The sequence below is a fragment of the Mauremys mutica genome, chromosome 9, assembly GCF_020497125.1.
Source record: "Mauremys mutica isolate MM-2020 ecotype Southern chromosome 9, ASM2049712v1, whole genome shotgun sequence".
NCBI classification, from domain to species: domain Eukaryota; kingdom Metazoa; phylum Chordata; order Testudines; family Geoemydidae; genus Mauremys; species Mauremys mutica.
This window is the reverse complement of record NC_059080.1, coordinates 56255185-56267417: the sequence shown is the minus strand read 5'-3', so window position 1 is coordinate 56267417 and position 12233 is coordinate 56255185. Positions and strand designations below refer to the sequence as shown.

Genomic DNA, 12233 nt, shown 5'->3' with positions numbered 1-12233 from the left:
AGTAATGTAAAGTGTTCATCCAAGGGTACTTCTCTGGAATGATTCCACACTATTCTTTGAAAGGACAACCAAATAGGTTGTTTCTGGCTAGGTGATGGAATTGCTGGGGTTTAGTTATTAGCTATTATAAAAAGAGTGTCTGTTTGTAGGCAGATGGGCTAATTTAATAAAATGTCATGAAAAAATAATTTAAATGAAAAATAACTTTTTTGTAGTGCTCCCCAGAAAACAATTCAAGGCAGAGCCACACTATAACCAGCACAAGATGGCATACTATATGAGCATGTTCTCTAATTGATGAGCAACGTAACAACGTTAACCGGGACGACTTTAAGTGAGGAGTTACTGTACTTGATATTAGACCTCTTTGAACAAACCTGAACAACACATTCAGGAAATTCTGCTCCAGGGCAGATTGCAGTCCAGGCTCCATAACAGCTGCTTTTCTTCTTCCTTGGTCAAGTCATCTGCTGTATGCATTCCATTCAGTCCCTGTAATTCCAAATAATCTGAATATAGACAAAGCAACCATGAACCTCATAGCACCTGCCTGACCAAGGCATCATGGACTTGTATTAGCTCTCAATTCAACCACCCATAGCTTGATCACTGGTGAAGGATCTCTTGTCTCAAAACCAAGGGCAAATCCCTGCACCCCAACCTGCAAACTTTGCATCTTACTGCTTGGATAACCTCTGTCTAAGTAACACAGGGGGAAAAGTCTGTTTTTAGGATGTCCAGGCTATTTTGGGAAACAGCAGAAAGGACTCCATGAGTCACCTATTCAGCGAAACGGAATTTTTTTTAGTCTGTGCTGAATCACATCAGTTATCAGCTGATTGCACACAGATCAGACAAATATTGGGCTACCCATGACATTTGAAATCTTCTGGTTTCTCAGTTAGTTCAGTAAGAGTCTATTTAGCAGCCATTTTTGCTTACATCCACCTGTCAATGGATTTTCAATCTCTTTACATCCTTTGATAACTAGATTTCTAAAGGGATTTATACATGTTTACCCTCCTTTGTCCAATGCAGTGACCTCATGGGATCTGAATTGAGTATTGTCATGCTTAATGAGTTTCCCTTTTGAACCTTTGGCAACAGCATTCTTACTGTTGCTATCAATTAAAAGAGTGTTTCTGGTAGCAATTACTTCTGTGAGGAGGGTATCAAAGCCTCGGGCACTACTAGCTGACCCTCCTTTCACACTATTCCACAGGGACAAGGTCTCTCTCAGGCTACACCCTAAGTTTATGCCTAAGGTTGTTTCTGCATTCCATCTCAATTGGACCGTATGCCGTCTGGTGTTTCCAAAGCTTCAGTGTAGTAAGGATGAGATAAAGCTTCATGCGTTGGCTATTCGGAGGGCTCTGTCCTTTTATCTAGACCATACAAAACCTTTCAGATCTTCTCCTAGACTTTTTGTAGCCTATGCTGAAAGGTTTAAAGGACAACCTGTTACAGATCAGTGTATAGCCCACTGGATTTCTGATTGTATCAAGCTCTGCTATGATCTAGCTAAGGTCTTTCCTCCTCAAAGGATAACAGTCCATTACACTAGGGTCATTCCCCTTCATCAACCTTTTTGAGCAACATACCAGTAATGAAAAATTGTTAAACAGCAATGTGGTTATCTTCATGTAACTGTCTCCAGACACTATGCAATAATTCACCCTTCCCAAGCTAATACGAGCTTCAGCAAGTCAGTCTTGCAGACTCTCCAAGTAATCTGAAGTCCCACCACTTGTAAGAAAATTGCTGTTGAGTCACCTACAGAGGAATGTATGTGTGTACAGTCACTCGAAGAAGAAAAAAGTGACCACTTACTAGGGTACAATCCAAACCAGTTGGGGGCTGTCACCCCTCCCCTGCAACCTTGTGTACCTTATAATGGCTTTCTGAAGTAGCTCCCAGTAGGGCCACTCACAGACAGCCTTCCAGCATGCAAGCCACACCCTGAGTGTCTGTGTGTAACTGCAAGCCTGCCAGCCACACTGGGATTACACTCTGGCTCTCACCTGCCTTAGTTATATTGCAGGATGACACCTACGCATCCCCAGTTTCAGATTTTCCCCCAGAAATGTATGTCGTGTACTGCCCAACTCTCCCATGGACAGTACAATATTTTAATGCTATTATTCATTCAAGGGAATAATATGCCATTTTATTACCTTAAATAGTTATTCAGACACTTCAGTTGAAGCACAATGGATTAGATAAAACAGGAAAACAAGTTTTATTAACTACAAAGCGATTTTAAATGAGCACAAGTAATGAGGCATACAAGTTATAAATGGTTATAAAATAATAAAACATTTACTAATGCCTAACTTAACAAACTATATTAGATTAAAGCAGTTTCTCACCATATGTTTCAGTAGATTACTGACCAAACTCTCTGGTCAGGATTTCTCCTCCTCCAATGACTGCTTCCTTTGTCTTTTTAGATGCAGCGCATGTGATGGGCAGGGAGAGGAAGAGGGGTCCCTTAGGTCCCTTTTTATAGTTTAAGTCCCCTTCTTGAAAAACATTTGTGGTTGAGAATCAGTCTTTGTGGAAGGATATTCCCTGCTGGTTTTCTTCACCTGTTTGAGTTTCCTTTGTCTTCCCTTCCTACTTGATGATACTGTTTACTGTTTAAATGCAAATTAAGCAGAGCACACATTCCTTTGTTTAGGACAGACCTGTTTGCTAACCTCTGTTTGGGCAGGGCTGGGGGATTTGGAACATGTGTTAATAACACCATGTAGGGGAATCTTATAACTTCACATACAATTTTGTCATACATATTTTACCACAACGATACTGACCAGTAAATTGTGAGTTTTCAAATACCACCTTACAAGGCATACTTTGTGCAAAGATTATTACAATAGTATGTAGGGTGTGAATACAGAGGTGTGTTCTGTCACACTTACCTGTATAGTAGCAATTGTTCTTTGAGATGTGTTGGGCACACATACATTCCTTGCCTCTCCCACCTTCCTCTCTACTTTGGATCTTCACTGAATGATAGTGTGAAGGAATGGAAAAGGAGGCAGTGGCCATACCCCTTTATACTCTCAGCCCCATGCTCAAGAACAGGGGAGCACATGCTGCCTGCTAGTTCTGCTGGCAAAAGCCTCCAACTCAAGCCTCCGACTCAAGAACATTGGGTGCACATGCAACCACCGTAGATTGTATATGGGCATAATCACTTGAAGAATAAGTACAGGTTAATAACCATTATTTGAACAAAAATTTAGTCTAGTTGGGTTGGCATGTTGGTCAGTCAAAGAGAGTAGTTCACTAATCTGTTAGAAAGAGCAGTGTGATCCTGGCAAGAAAACTACATTAAAAACAGCACTTCTTTGGGTTTTACACTAATACAATTTAAAAACTCTGTACAAAACCACTGAGATATAGCTATCTCAGGGATGGAGGGCAATACAAAGACTGAGACCTGACATAGCACAGTGAACTGCATATACCTTTCTTGCAAAAGGAGTGTAGGTTGTCCTAACAGAGATGTATTGTGAGAGTGATTGTTCTTTCATGGAATGTTGTTTGCACAAAGTTGTTGGAGCAGCTTTGGTTACCACACTAATCTAGTACTTTGTTTGGCAGTCTTATCAAAGAACCAAAATATAGAAGACATAGTTATCAATTCACCCCTGCAATATGATCACTTTATTTCAGAGGGAGGCATCTTGATAGGTCAATGTGTGGGAAGCTGTCAGAGCTGCTGTATTGCTGCACCGTCTGTGGAGAGGTTTCAGTCTCCATTGCTGCTCTATCCACCATCTTTCACCAGTAGATTTAAATTCTCTACTCACAAAATATCTGCTGTACAGTATAGTGAAAGATTCCCCACATTGCCTCTTTTATACTCTGTCATTAAGTTTGATCTATCATTAAAATTTCACTAGAGTCCCTTCAAATTGAATTTCTTTGGTGTGGTCTCTTCACTGGTAGAAGAGAATTCGGCCAGCAGAGAGGAAGGCAGATCCCTTATTTATCTCCTGGATACATGGTGTCTACTTGGCAGTTCAGGCAAGTGCCAAGAAAATCCCAAGAAAACCCTCAAAGCGTTCTCCCTAGTGCTTCTTCATGTGACTTGTGTAGTCTCAAGGATTTGCTTGTGGCTGCTTTTTTTAATCCAATCTCCTTTAAAAAGATCTCTAAAGCTGTAAGTCAGTCTGAGAGAGAGACAAACACTCCTTGGAGTCGGAACTAGTCACATGCCCCAGCAGTTTCTCAGAATCATTGGGTATACTCTGATAAATTTTCTCTCTACCATGAAGTTTGAAGAATTTGACCTTTCTGATTTGACCATTGAAGTGAAAGTGGAGGAGATGATATCACTGAGAATGATGGCTCTTCCTTTTCAGAGTTTCTGCCTGAAGAGGTGGTAGATACTATTCCAGTGCTTAGTCAAAGAAGTCCAAGTGTCATTCATCAAGGAAGAATCACTTGTTTTCCATCAGGAAATCGTCTATTAAGTACAAACAAAAAATGAGACACTGTGGGGATTGTGGGAATTATTCCTTTTGTAGGCCAGATCAAAAGTCCAAGTGTAAAATTTTCAAAAGTTCCTAAGTGACAGAGAGGCAAGGTGGGTGAGATAATAATTTTTATTGGATCAACTTCTGTTGGTGAGAGAGACAAGCTTTTGAGCCACACACTGCTCTTCTTCAGGTCTGGGAAAATTAGTCTGAGCATCACAGTTAAATGCAAGGTGGAACAGACTATTTAGCATAAGTAGTTAGCACATATTATAAGGGACCATACAAGGTAGAGTGGCCCAGATATGCCCAATTTTGCAGCAACATCAGAAACTTTGACTGTGTCAGTTCCTTGTGCTTGTGTAAAGTTCCAGACTTTTCCTTCAGCAACTTCTGTATGGAAAGTGCTAAGAAATGTAGCTTGGCACAAGACTGATAATACTTACAGCTCCTGTGTGTCCCAGAAGGTCTGGATTAGGGAATTTAGTAGAATCATCTTCTATGCAAAAATGTCCTTCAGCAAGGATCCAAGCGCGATATAAGCCAACGCACTTCAAATCGCTCAGCTTGTTTTATAACAGAGCACTTCAAAAAGAGCTAGAGGTTTCTGATAAGGTAGCCGAAACCATGTTATACTCTAGGAAAAAGGGCAACTTCTTCACTAACTATACAGTATAGCCAAACTTTTCTGTATGATGCAAGGCTAGGAAGTTTTCATTATAAGACGGGGAAGATCCTTTCCATTCTAGACTTTCTTCAAAAACATTTTGATAGAAGTTTGCACCTAGCCACTTACTGGTTCAGACCTCTGCCATCAACACTCTTTGGGAAGTCCAGTCAATAGAAGAATAGTTGTCTGATGTTAGTTTCCCATTTCTTAAAGGGAGTCAATCACCTTTCTTTAGCTCCCCTGACAGTGGCCCCTGATATTGTGGCATTTAAAAATTGCTATTAGAGGTTATGTGAACTTTCACTTGATCCTTTGAGGACAGTAGATCTGAATTTCCTTTTCCCTGAGATTATTTTCTTAATGGCCATTTCCTTGGCCAGGACTAAGAGGAAACTGGCAGCACTGAGGTCTCTCACCTTACATCTAACCACTAAGGACAAGATGGTTTGTCATATCTATCCCAGTTTCCTACCAAAGATGTCACTCCACTTTCCACTTAATACAAAATATTTCTTTTCCAAGCTTATGCCATTAACAGCAGTCCACAGAAAAGAATCTCATACTCACACTGGACTTCAAATTCCCAGAACTTTCAAATTTTGAAAGGAAATCTCCTTTCTGGAAAATCATTCCACTGTTTTCTTCTCTTCGTAGGCACCAAACAGTCTTTAGGAGCATCTAGATATAGCAAAGATACCTTGTCCCATTAGGATCAAGGATCACTCCTCTGAAGTGTGATCAGCAAGAGGCAACGCTTCCATTAACAAACTTTTTAAGGCAGCCACTTGAAACTCCTTAAATATTTTTACTAAACACCACACGTTAAATGTGCAGATGTCCACTTATGCTTTTGGGTACTTAGAGCCATTGTCCCTTGGAATTCTAGAAGAGCACGGGGACCAGGAATTGCTTTGTTCAATTCATAGCCATTCTTAGTTTCACCCCTAGTCCCTCTTTCATTCCTTTTAGTTAGCTCTCTTTTGTTCTTTCTCAGTCCAAGTATTTTAACAGTAGCATTTCACAAAACCCAAGATCTGTGCTAGAGTAGGCTAAGTCCCAGAACACAAATTTTATTTCAATTTCCCCAGTTTTTCTGTTGCTTGAACAATATATCAAGACCCAAAAGAAACTGTGTTTCAGGGCTTAACAGACATCTCTGCAGACAAGGAGGGTATTTGTTTCAATTTGAAGGAAATCAAACTGGGAAAGGAAAGGAAGGAAGCAGTAGAGGAACTCCTTGAATGCATGAAAATCCTGCCATTGAATTGACCACTGGTCTGCTGGAATTCACAGAGAGCAGAGATGGATTACTGTTTTGTGGGGCCCTGGGCCAGTGTAAGTGGGGGGCCCCTCCCTGCAGTCCTCCCGCCCCCATGATCCTGCTGGGGAAGAGGGGTCAGGGCGTGAGGGCTTGCCCCCACCCTCCTGGCACTTCTTCCAGGGTGCGGGGTCGTGGCGAAGGGGCTTCCCCCTCATGATCACCAGGTGGGCGGAGTGGGGCGAGCCCCTGCACCCCAACTCCACACCCCAGCAGGACCACCGGGTGGTGTGTGAGTGCCCATTTTGGGGGGGCCCCCAGTTGGCCAGGGCCCCTGGGCATGGGCCCCGTTGGTCCAGGGGCTAATCCGCCATTGACAGAGAGAGAAGGAAAATCCATAGTTGTACCACAAAATTCCTCGAATTTCTTATAAAAGGCATGTGGGATAATTATTAAGGCCAGATGGTGGCTTTAAGTCATGGGCATGCAAAAGGCCATGCTGCAGCAGCTGCTTCAGGTGAGATTCTCTGCACAATGCTCTTTCACATGCATACATCCTGCCCAAAATGCACTACTGAAGCTATGCATCCGAAGAAGTGAGCTTTAGCTCACGAAAGCTCATGCTAAAATAAATTTGTTAGTCTTTAAGGTGCCACAGTACTCCTGTTTTTTTTGGGGATACAGACTAACACGGCTGCTACTCTGAATACTGAAGCTCTATTGGTCATTGTAAAGGAGACAAATTGGGGCTACCGCCCTGCCCTCATCCAGCCCAATCCCATCCCCTTTCAGCAGACTGGTACTGGGGAGACACTAGCTCAGAATAGTGCCTCAGTTCCCCAGCCTGAGTTTGCCTGATTTTTGCATGGGATGGCAGGAGGGGAAAGTTGCTTGACACATGTTCGCATTCCTGTTGCATGTACAGTGTTAAAATCAGGACATACAGAACCTGGCATATCTATCCCATGAAAGCACATTGTACTAGATGAATTTAGCATGTTTGAAAGAAGTCAAATGGTTGTCATGTTTCTGTGGAAAGGTGTGTCCATCAAAGACTGTTTATTTTGTAACTTAAATATTCATTTTCTGAAAACGTTGTGTGTTTTGTCATTCTAATACAACTACTTTTCAGGATCGCATTGTATCAATGACACTTGATAAGGAATATGATGTCGCTGTGGAAGCCATTCGATTAGTCACTCTAATACTTCAGTGAGTATTTTTCAAAGCTAGCATAATTCACTATGAGAAGCACTTTTGTCAGCAATATGCATCAGGTTTAGATTTCCCAAGTGTATTATGAAGGACTGAAGGCGGATTAAATGTGTAATAATTTCACTGAGCAATTTTTGGAGACGTTGAAATAGGATAAATGGCTGCATAAAAATACCCTGGTGAAATTCAGAAATTTACTAACTCCTTGGTGCCAGTAGTTTCAGTGTATCCACTCATACAAATAAATGCCAGACTGGCAAAATAGACTGACAGTACAAATAGATCATTTTAACTATGTTATATTGTTCTCTGTTCTTTTTTTCTTTTAAATGCAAAAAGCTACTTGTGTGCGAAGTACAACTGAGAATTTAACTACACTAAAGTCAGGAAATGCTCTGGTAACCTTAACGTTGCAACTTCAATTCTGTTCTAGTTTCAAGTCAAAGATACAAAAACACAATAGGAAATTTGCAAATTTAAGAATATATTTCATAATGCTGCATCTGTATGTGTGCATACACGAATGAAGAAAAATTGCAGTCTCATAATATATTCAGAACTACTGGAAGGATGTTTGTTTAAATTGATTAAAAAACCCAAACACACTGAAGCATAAAATGGAAGATACGTTTTTGTTAAATACACACTGAAAATCCCTAATTTAAAAAAAAATCAGTATGTAATATTATTCGTGTGTTTAAGTCTGGCAGAACCTAAAGTTCTCATCCATGAAAGTGCCCAATATTGAATTGGGACCAGTACTTGTTATAATTCAAGAAAAATGACTTCAAAATATTATGTTTGTATGCTGTCACTGTAATATCTGAAAAATAAAGATCATGATTGACATAAAACAAAATTATGGCACATTATCTAAATTTTTTGAAAACTCAATAAAAAAAAATTCCCAAAAATTGTGATGACAATTCTGGGCACAACTCTACAGTTAAGGTTGAAGCAGGGATTAATCATCTCTGTTAAATGTTAATGATACAGTGAATCCTTTCCAGATTTATAGTACTCAAAGAATAAGTATGAATGAATTTTCAAAGAAATCTGATCATTAGTTTGTTAAAATACCTCAACATGTTTAGATTTCTTAAGTTTAACCTTAACTCTGAAGTAAAGATACTCCATGTTAAATTTCCCTGGTTTGTATCTAGGGAAGGAAACATTGGTTGAAAACAGGGATAGGAATGATTAAGGCACTATGAGATGGGCCATGGTCTTGACTGTATGGTAACAGCAGAGATAAAGCAGGTTTTTGCTGTTAGGAGGAATGTTTCATGAGGCTTGTCCTTTGGTTCATGATCCAAAGCCCAGTGAATTAAGTAGGAATTTTTCTACTAACTTCATTGAGATTTGGATCAGGTCCTTTATGAAGAATCCAAGTAGGTTTCTAGAGCTAAGAGATGAGGTTCAAAACTTGCAACATGAGTGGAGATAATGTAGGAAATTGGTAATAAGTGTCTAGTAAGACAAAGAGGATGGAGCTCGGTTGTTCTCAGTGGTGGCAGATGACAGAACAAGGAGTAATGGTCTCAAGTTGCAGTGCGGGAGGTTTAGGTTGGATATTAGGAAAAACTTTTTCACTAGGAGTGTGGTGAGGCACTGGAATGGGTTACCTAGGGAGGTGATGGAATCTTCTTCCTTAGAGCTTTTTAAGGTCAGGCTTGACAAAGCCCTGGCTGGGATGATTTAGTTGGGAATTGGTCCTGCATTGAGCAGGAGGTTGGACTAGATGACTTCCTGAGGTCCCTTCCAACCCTGATATTCTATGATTCTGTGATTTTCACTGGAGGATTCCATTAAGGCTTCCATATCTGTGGGGGAGTGGAGCATAGAAACGGGGTTACTGTTGTTGATTTGCATCAGGGTTTGAGGATAGTCCAGAATGTATGAAAGCTGGGAGAAGTGCTGCTTGACTCTCTAGGGCTGGGAAATAGATAGCAATCAATATAAATTAGAAGTTATGATGTGCAGAAAATACATAGGGGAAGTGAAAGAGATGAGGGAAAAATCCCTGGCTGGCAGACTAAGGACAATAAGGAGTTTAAAAAATATATTAGGAAAAAGGGAAATAATAGCAATGGTGTAGGTCCATTATTAGATGGAGAGGGTAGCATTGTTAATGATGCAGAAAAGGCAGAATGTTGAATAAATATTTGTGTTTTCTATTTGGAAAGTAGCAGGATGATGTACCCATATCTAGGGTTGGCATAGCTTGATTTTTTTACTTTTTTCTAGTTTTGCTAATTTTTATTAATTTTTATTTTTAAGATTTTTTTTCTATTTTTTAGAATTGTGGGTGGTGGGATTGGGGTTAGGGCAGCGCTGCCAGTGGGGCAGCAGGGAGTTCCTGATGCAGCTGAGGGGCATGACACCAGGGCTCAAGGGTAAGGGAGGCTGTGGTCCTGGCTCAGAGGAGCAGAGGCCATGCCACTGCTGAACAGTTTCTGCCTGGGAATAGCTCTTGTATTTCGGGCAGGTCAGTGAGTGGGGCACTGTGCACATCCTGGCTCAGCAGAGAAGGAAATCAGGATTCTAAAGAGGAGGACAAGCCTCTGGTCATGGGGATGCTGCCCAGCTGCTGAACATTTCTGGCTCAGAGACTGTTCCCATTCTTTTGGCTGGTGAGTGAGGGAGCAGGGCCATGACACCAGAGTTGCAGAGGGCTTACTACATGATCCCTGGAGGCACAAGATGCGGGAAGGCTGCAGGGTCAGAGCAGAGACCGCCCCCCCAGCCAGGGCTGTGAAGAGGAAGACAAGTCCCTGACCATGGAGGCAGGCATGGAGTCATTCAGCAGTGGGTCAGCCGCCTCTGCAGCCGGGGACAACGATGACTCCTCTTCCTCGCAGTCCTGGCCAGGATTTCCTTCTCTGCTGAGCCAGGATGTGCACAGTGCCCCACTCACTGACCTGCCCGAAATACAAGAGCTATTCCCCGGCAGAAACTGTTCAGCAGTGGCATGGCCAGCTGATGAGTGAAAGCAGGGCTACAGAGAGCTCCCTGTTCCGCCCTAGGAGCTATTAAGTAGTGGGGTGTCCTTGCCCCCGCCCAGTGGTTCATCTTGCTTCCCCTCCTTTCAGTCTTGGCCAGAGGTATCTGCTCTGCCCTACTAGGACTGCAGCCTCTTCTTGCACCTTGTGCCTGCAGGGATCAGGTGTCACCTGACCTGTGGCCATGCAGGGAGCCCTCTGTAACGCTGCTGTCATAGACTCGCTCACTCATTCTCATGACAGCTTCTGTCTGATGAGTGAGTGAGCAGGCCATGACATCAGAGTAGCAGAAAGCTCCCTGCATGGCCAGTGACACACAATCTCTGCAGGCACACTGATTGTTACCGTTCGATATTTTTTCATTTATCTCATTGTGTCAGGTGAAATTGACCTTTACTGACAGATATCTATTAAAATTGAAATCTGCCAAGCCTATCCATATCATATGAGGATGATGAAATACTTTCCAATCCATTAGTAACTAAGGAAGATATTAGACAACAGCTACTAGGGATAAATGTTTTAAATCAGCTTGCCTGGATAACTTGCACCTAAGAGTCCTAAAAGAGTTGGCTGAGAGATCTCTGGACAGTTAATTTTTAATTAATCTTGGAATACTGGGGAAATTTCAGAAGATTGGAAGTGAACTGACATTGTGCAAGTATTCAAAAAGGACAGGTGGGATGACCCAGCTAACTATAGGCCAGAGAATATGACATGACTCCTGCACAAAATAATGGTAAAACTGATACAGGATTCAATTGATAAAAAAAAATTAAAAGCTAGCATATAATTAATGCCAGTCAAAATGGTTTTTATGGAAAATAGGTCTTGTCAAACATACATGATTTCATTCTTTAATGAGATTCCAAGTTTGGTTGCTGAAGTTAATTGTGTAGATGCATTTGACACGACATTCTAATTAAAAATTAGTACTATGCAGTATCAGTAAAGCACACGTTAGGAACTAGATAACTGATAGATATCAAAAAGCAGTTAATGCAGAATCTTTGTTTAATGAGGGTGTTTATAATGGGGTTCCATAGAGATCAGTAGCCTATTCCATGTTTCTTCAGTAATCTGGAAGTAAGCATAGAATTACTGCTGATAAAATATGTAACTGGCACAAAGACTGGTTGATCGGTAAACAGTTATGAGGAGAGGACAGACATACTGAGGGTTACATCTATGCAGCAAGGAAAACTCACGGCTCCCTCGTGCCAGCTGATTTGTGCTTGTGGGTTTGGGCTGCAGGGCTCTTTCATTGCTTTATAGACTTCCAGGCTTGGAGTGGAGTCCAAGCTCTGGGACCCTTCCACCCTGCAGGGTCGTAGAGCTTGGGCTCCCACCCAAGCCCGGAAGTCTATACAGCAATTAAACAGTCCCACAAGCCAGAGTCACTTAGTGGACCAACTGCGGGTTTTTCTTGGCTGTGTAGACATATCTATAGTGATCTGGGTCAGTTGGTACACTGGGTCCACTCAAACAAAATTAGTTTTAATACAGCCAAATGCAAGGTCATACAGCTTGTAGCAAGGAATGCAGGTAATACCTACAGAATGGGGGATTATATGCTGGGAAGCAGTGGCTCTGAAATGCAT

At 41.6% G+C, this 12233-nt stretch overlaps 1 protein-coding gene across 4 annotated transcripts in view; it reads left to right on the top strand.

The window, feature by feature from the left end:
• The window catches only part of STAG1 (stromal antigen 1), a 349145-nt gene that overhangs the window by 205774 nt on the left and 131138 nt on the right, over nucleotides 1–12233 (top strand). For all 4 annotated transcript variants that reach the window (XM_045030098.1, XM_045030097.1, XM_045030100.1 and 1 more), the window contains one exon: nucleotides 7548–7627. In XM_045030098.1, the coding sequence (XP_044886033.1) occupies nucleotides 7548–7627 (80 nt within the window). The remainder of the gene's footprint in view (nucleotides 1–7547; nucleotides 7628–12233) is intronic.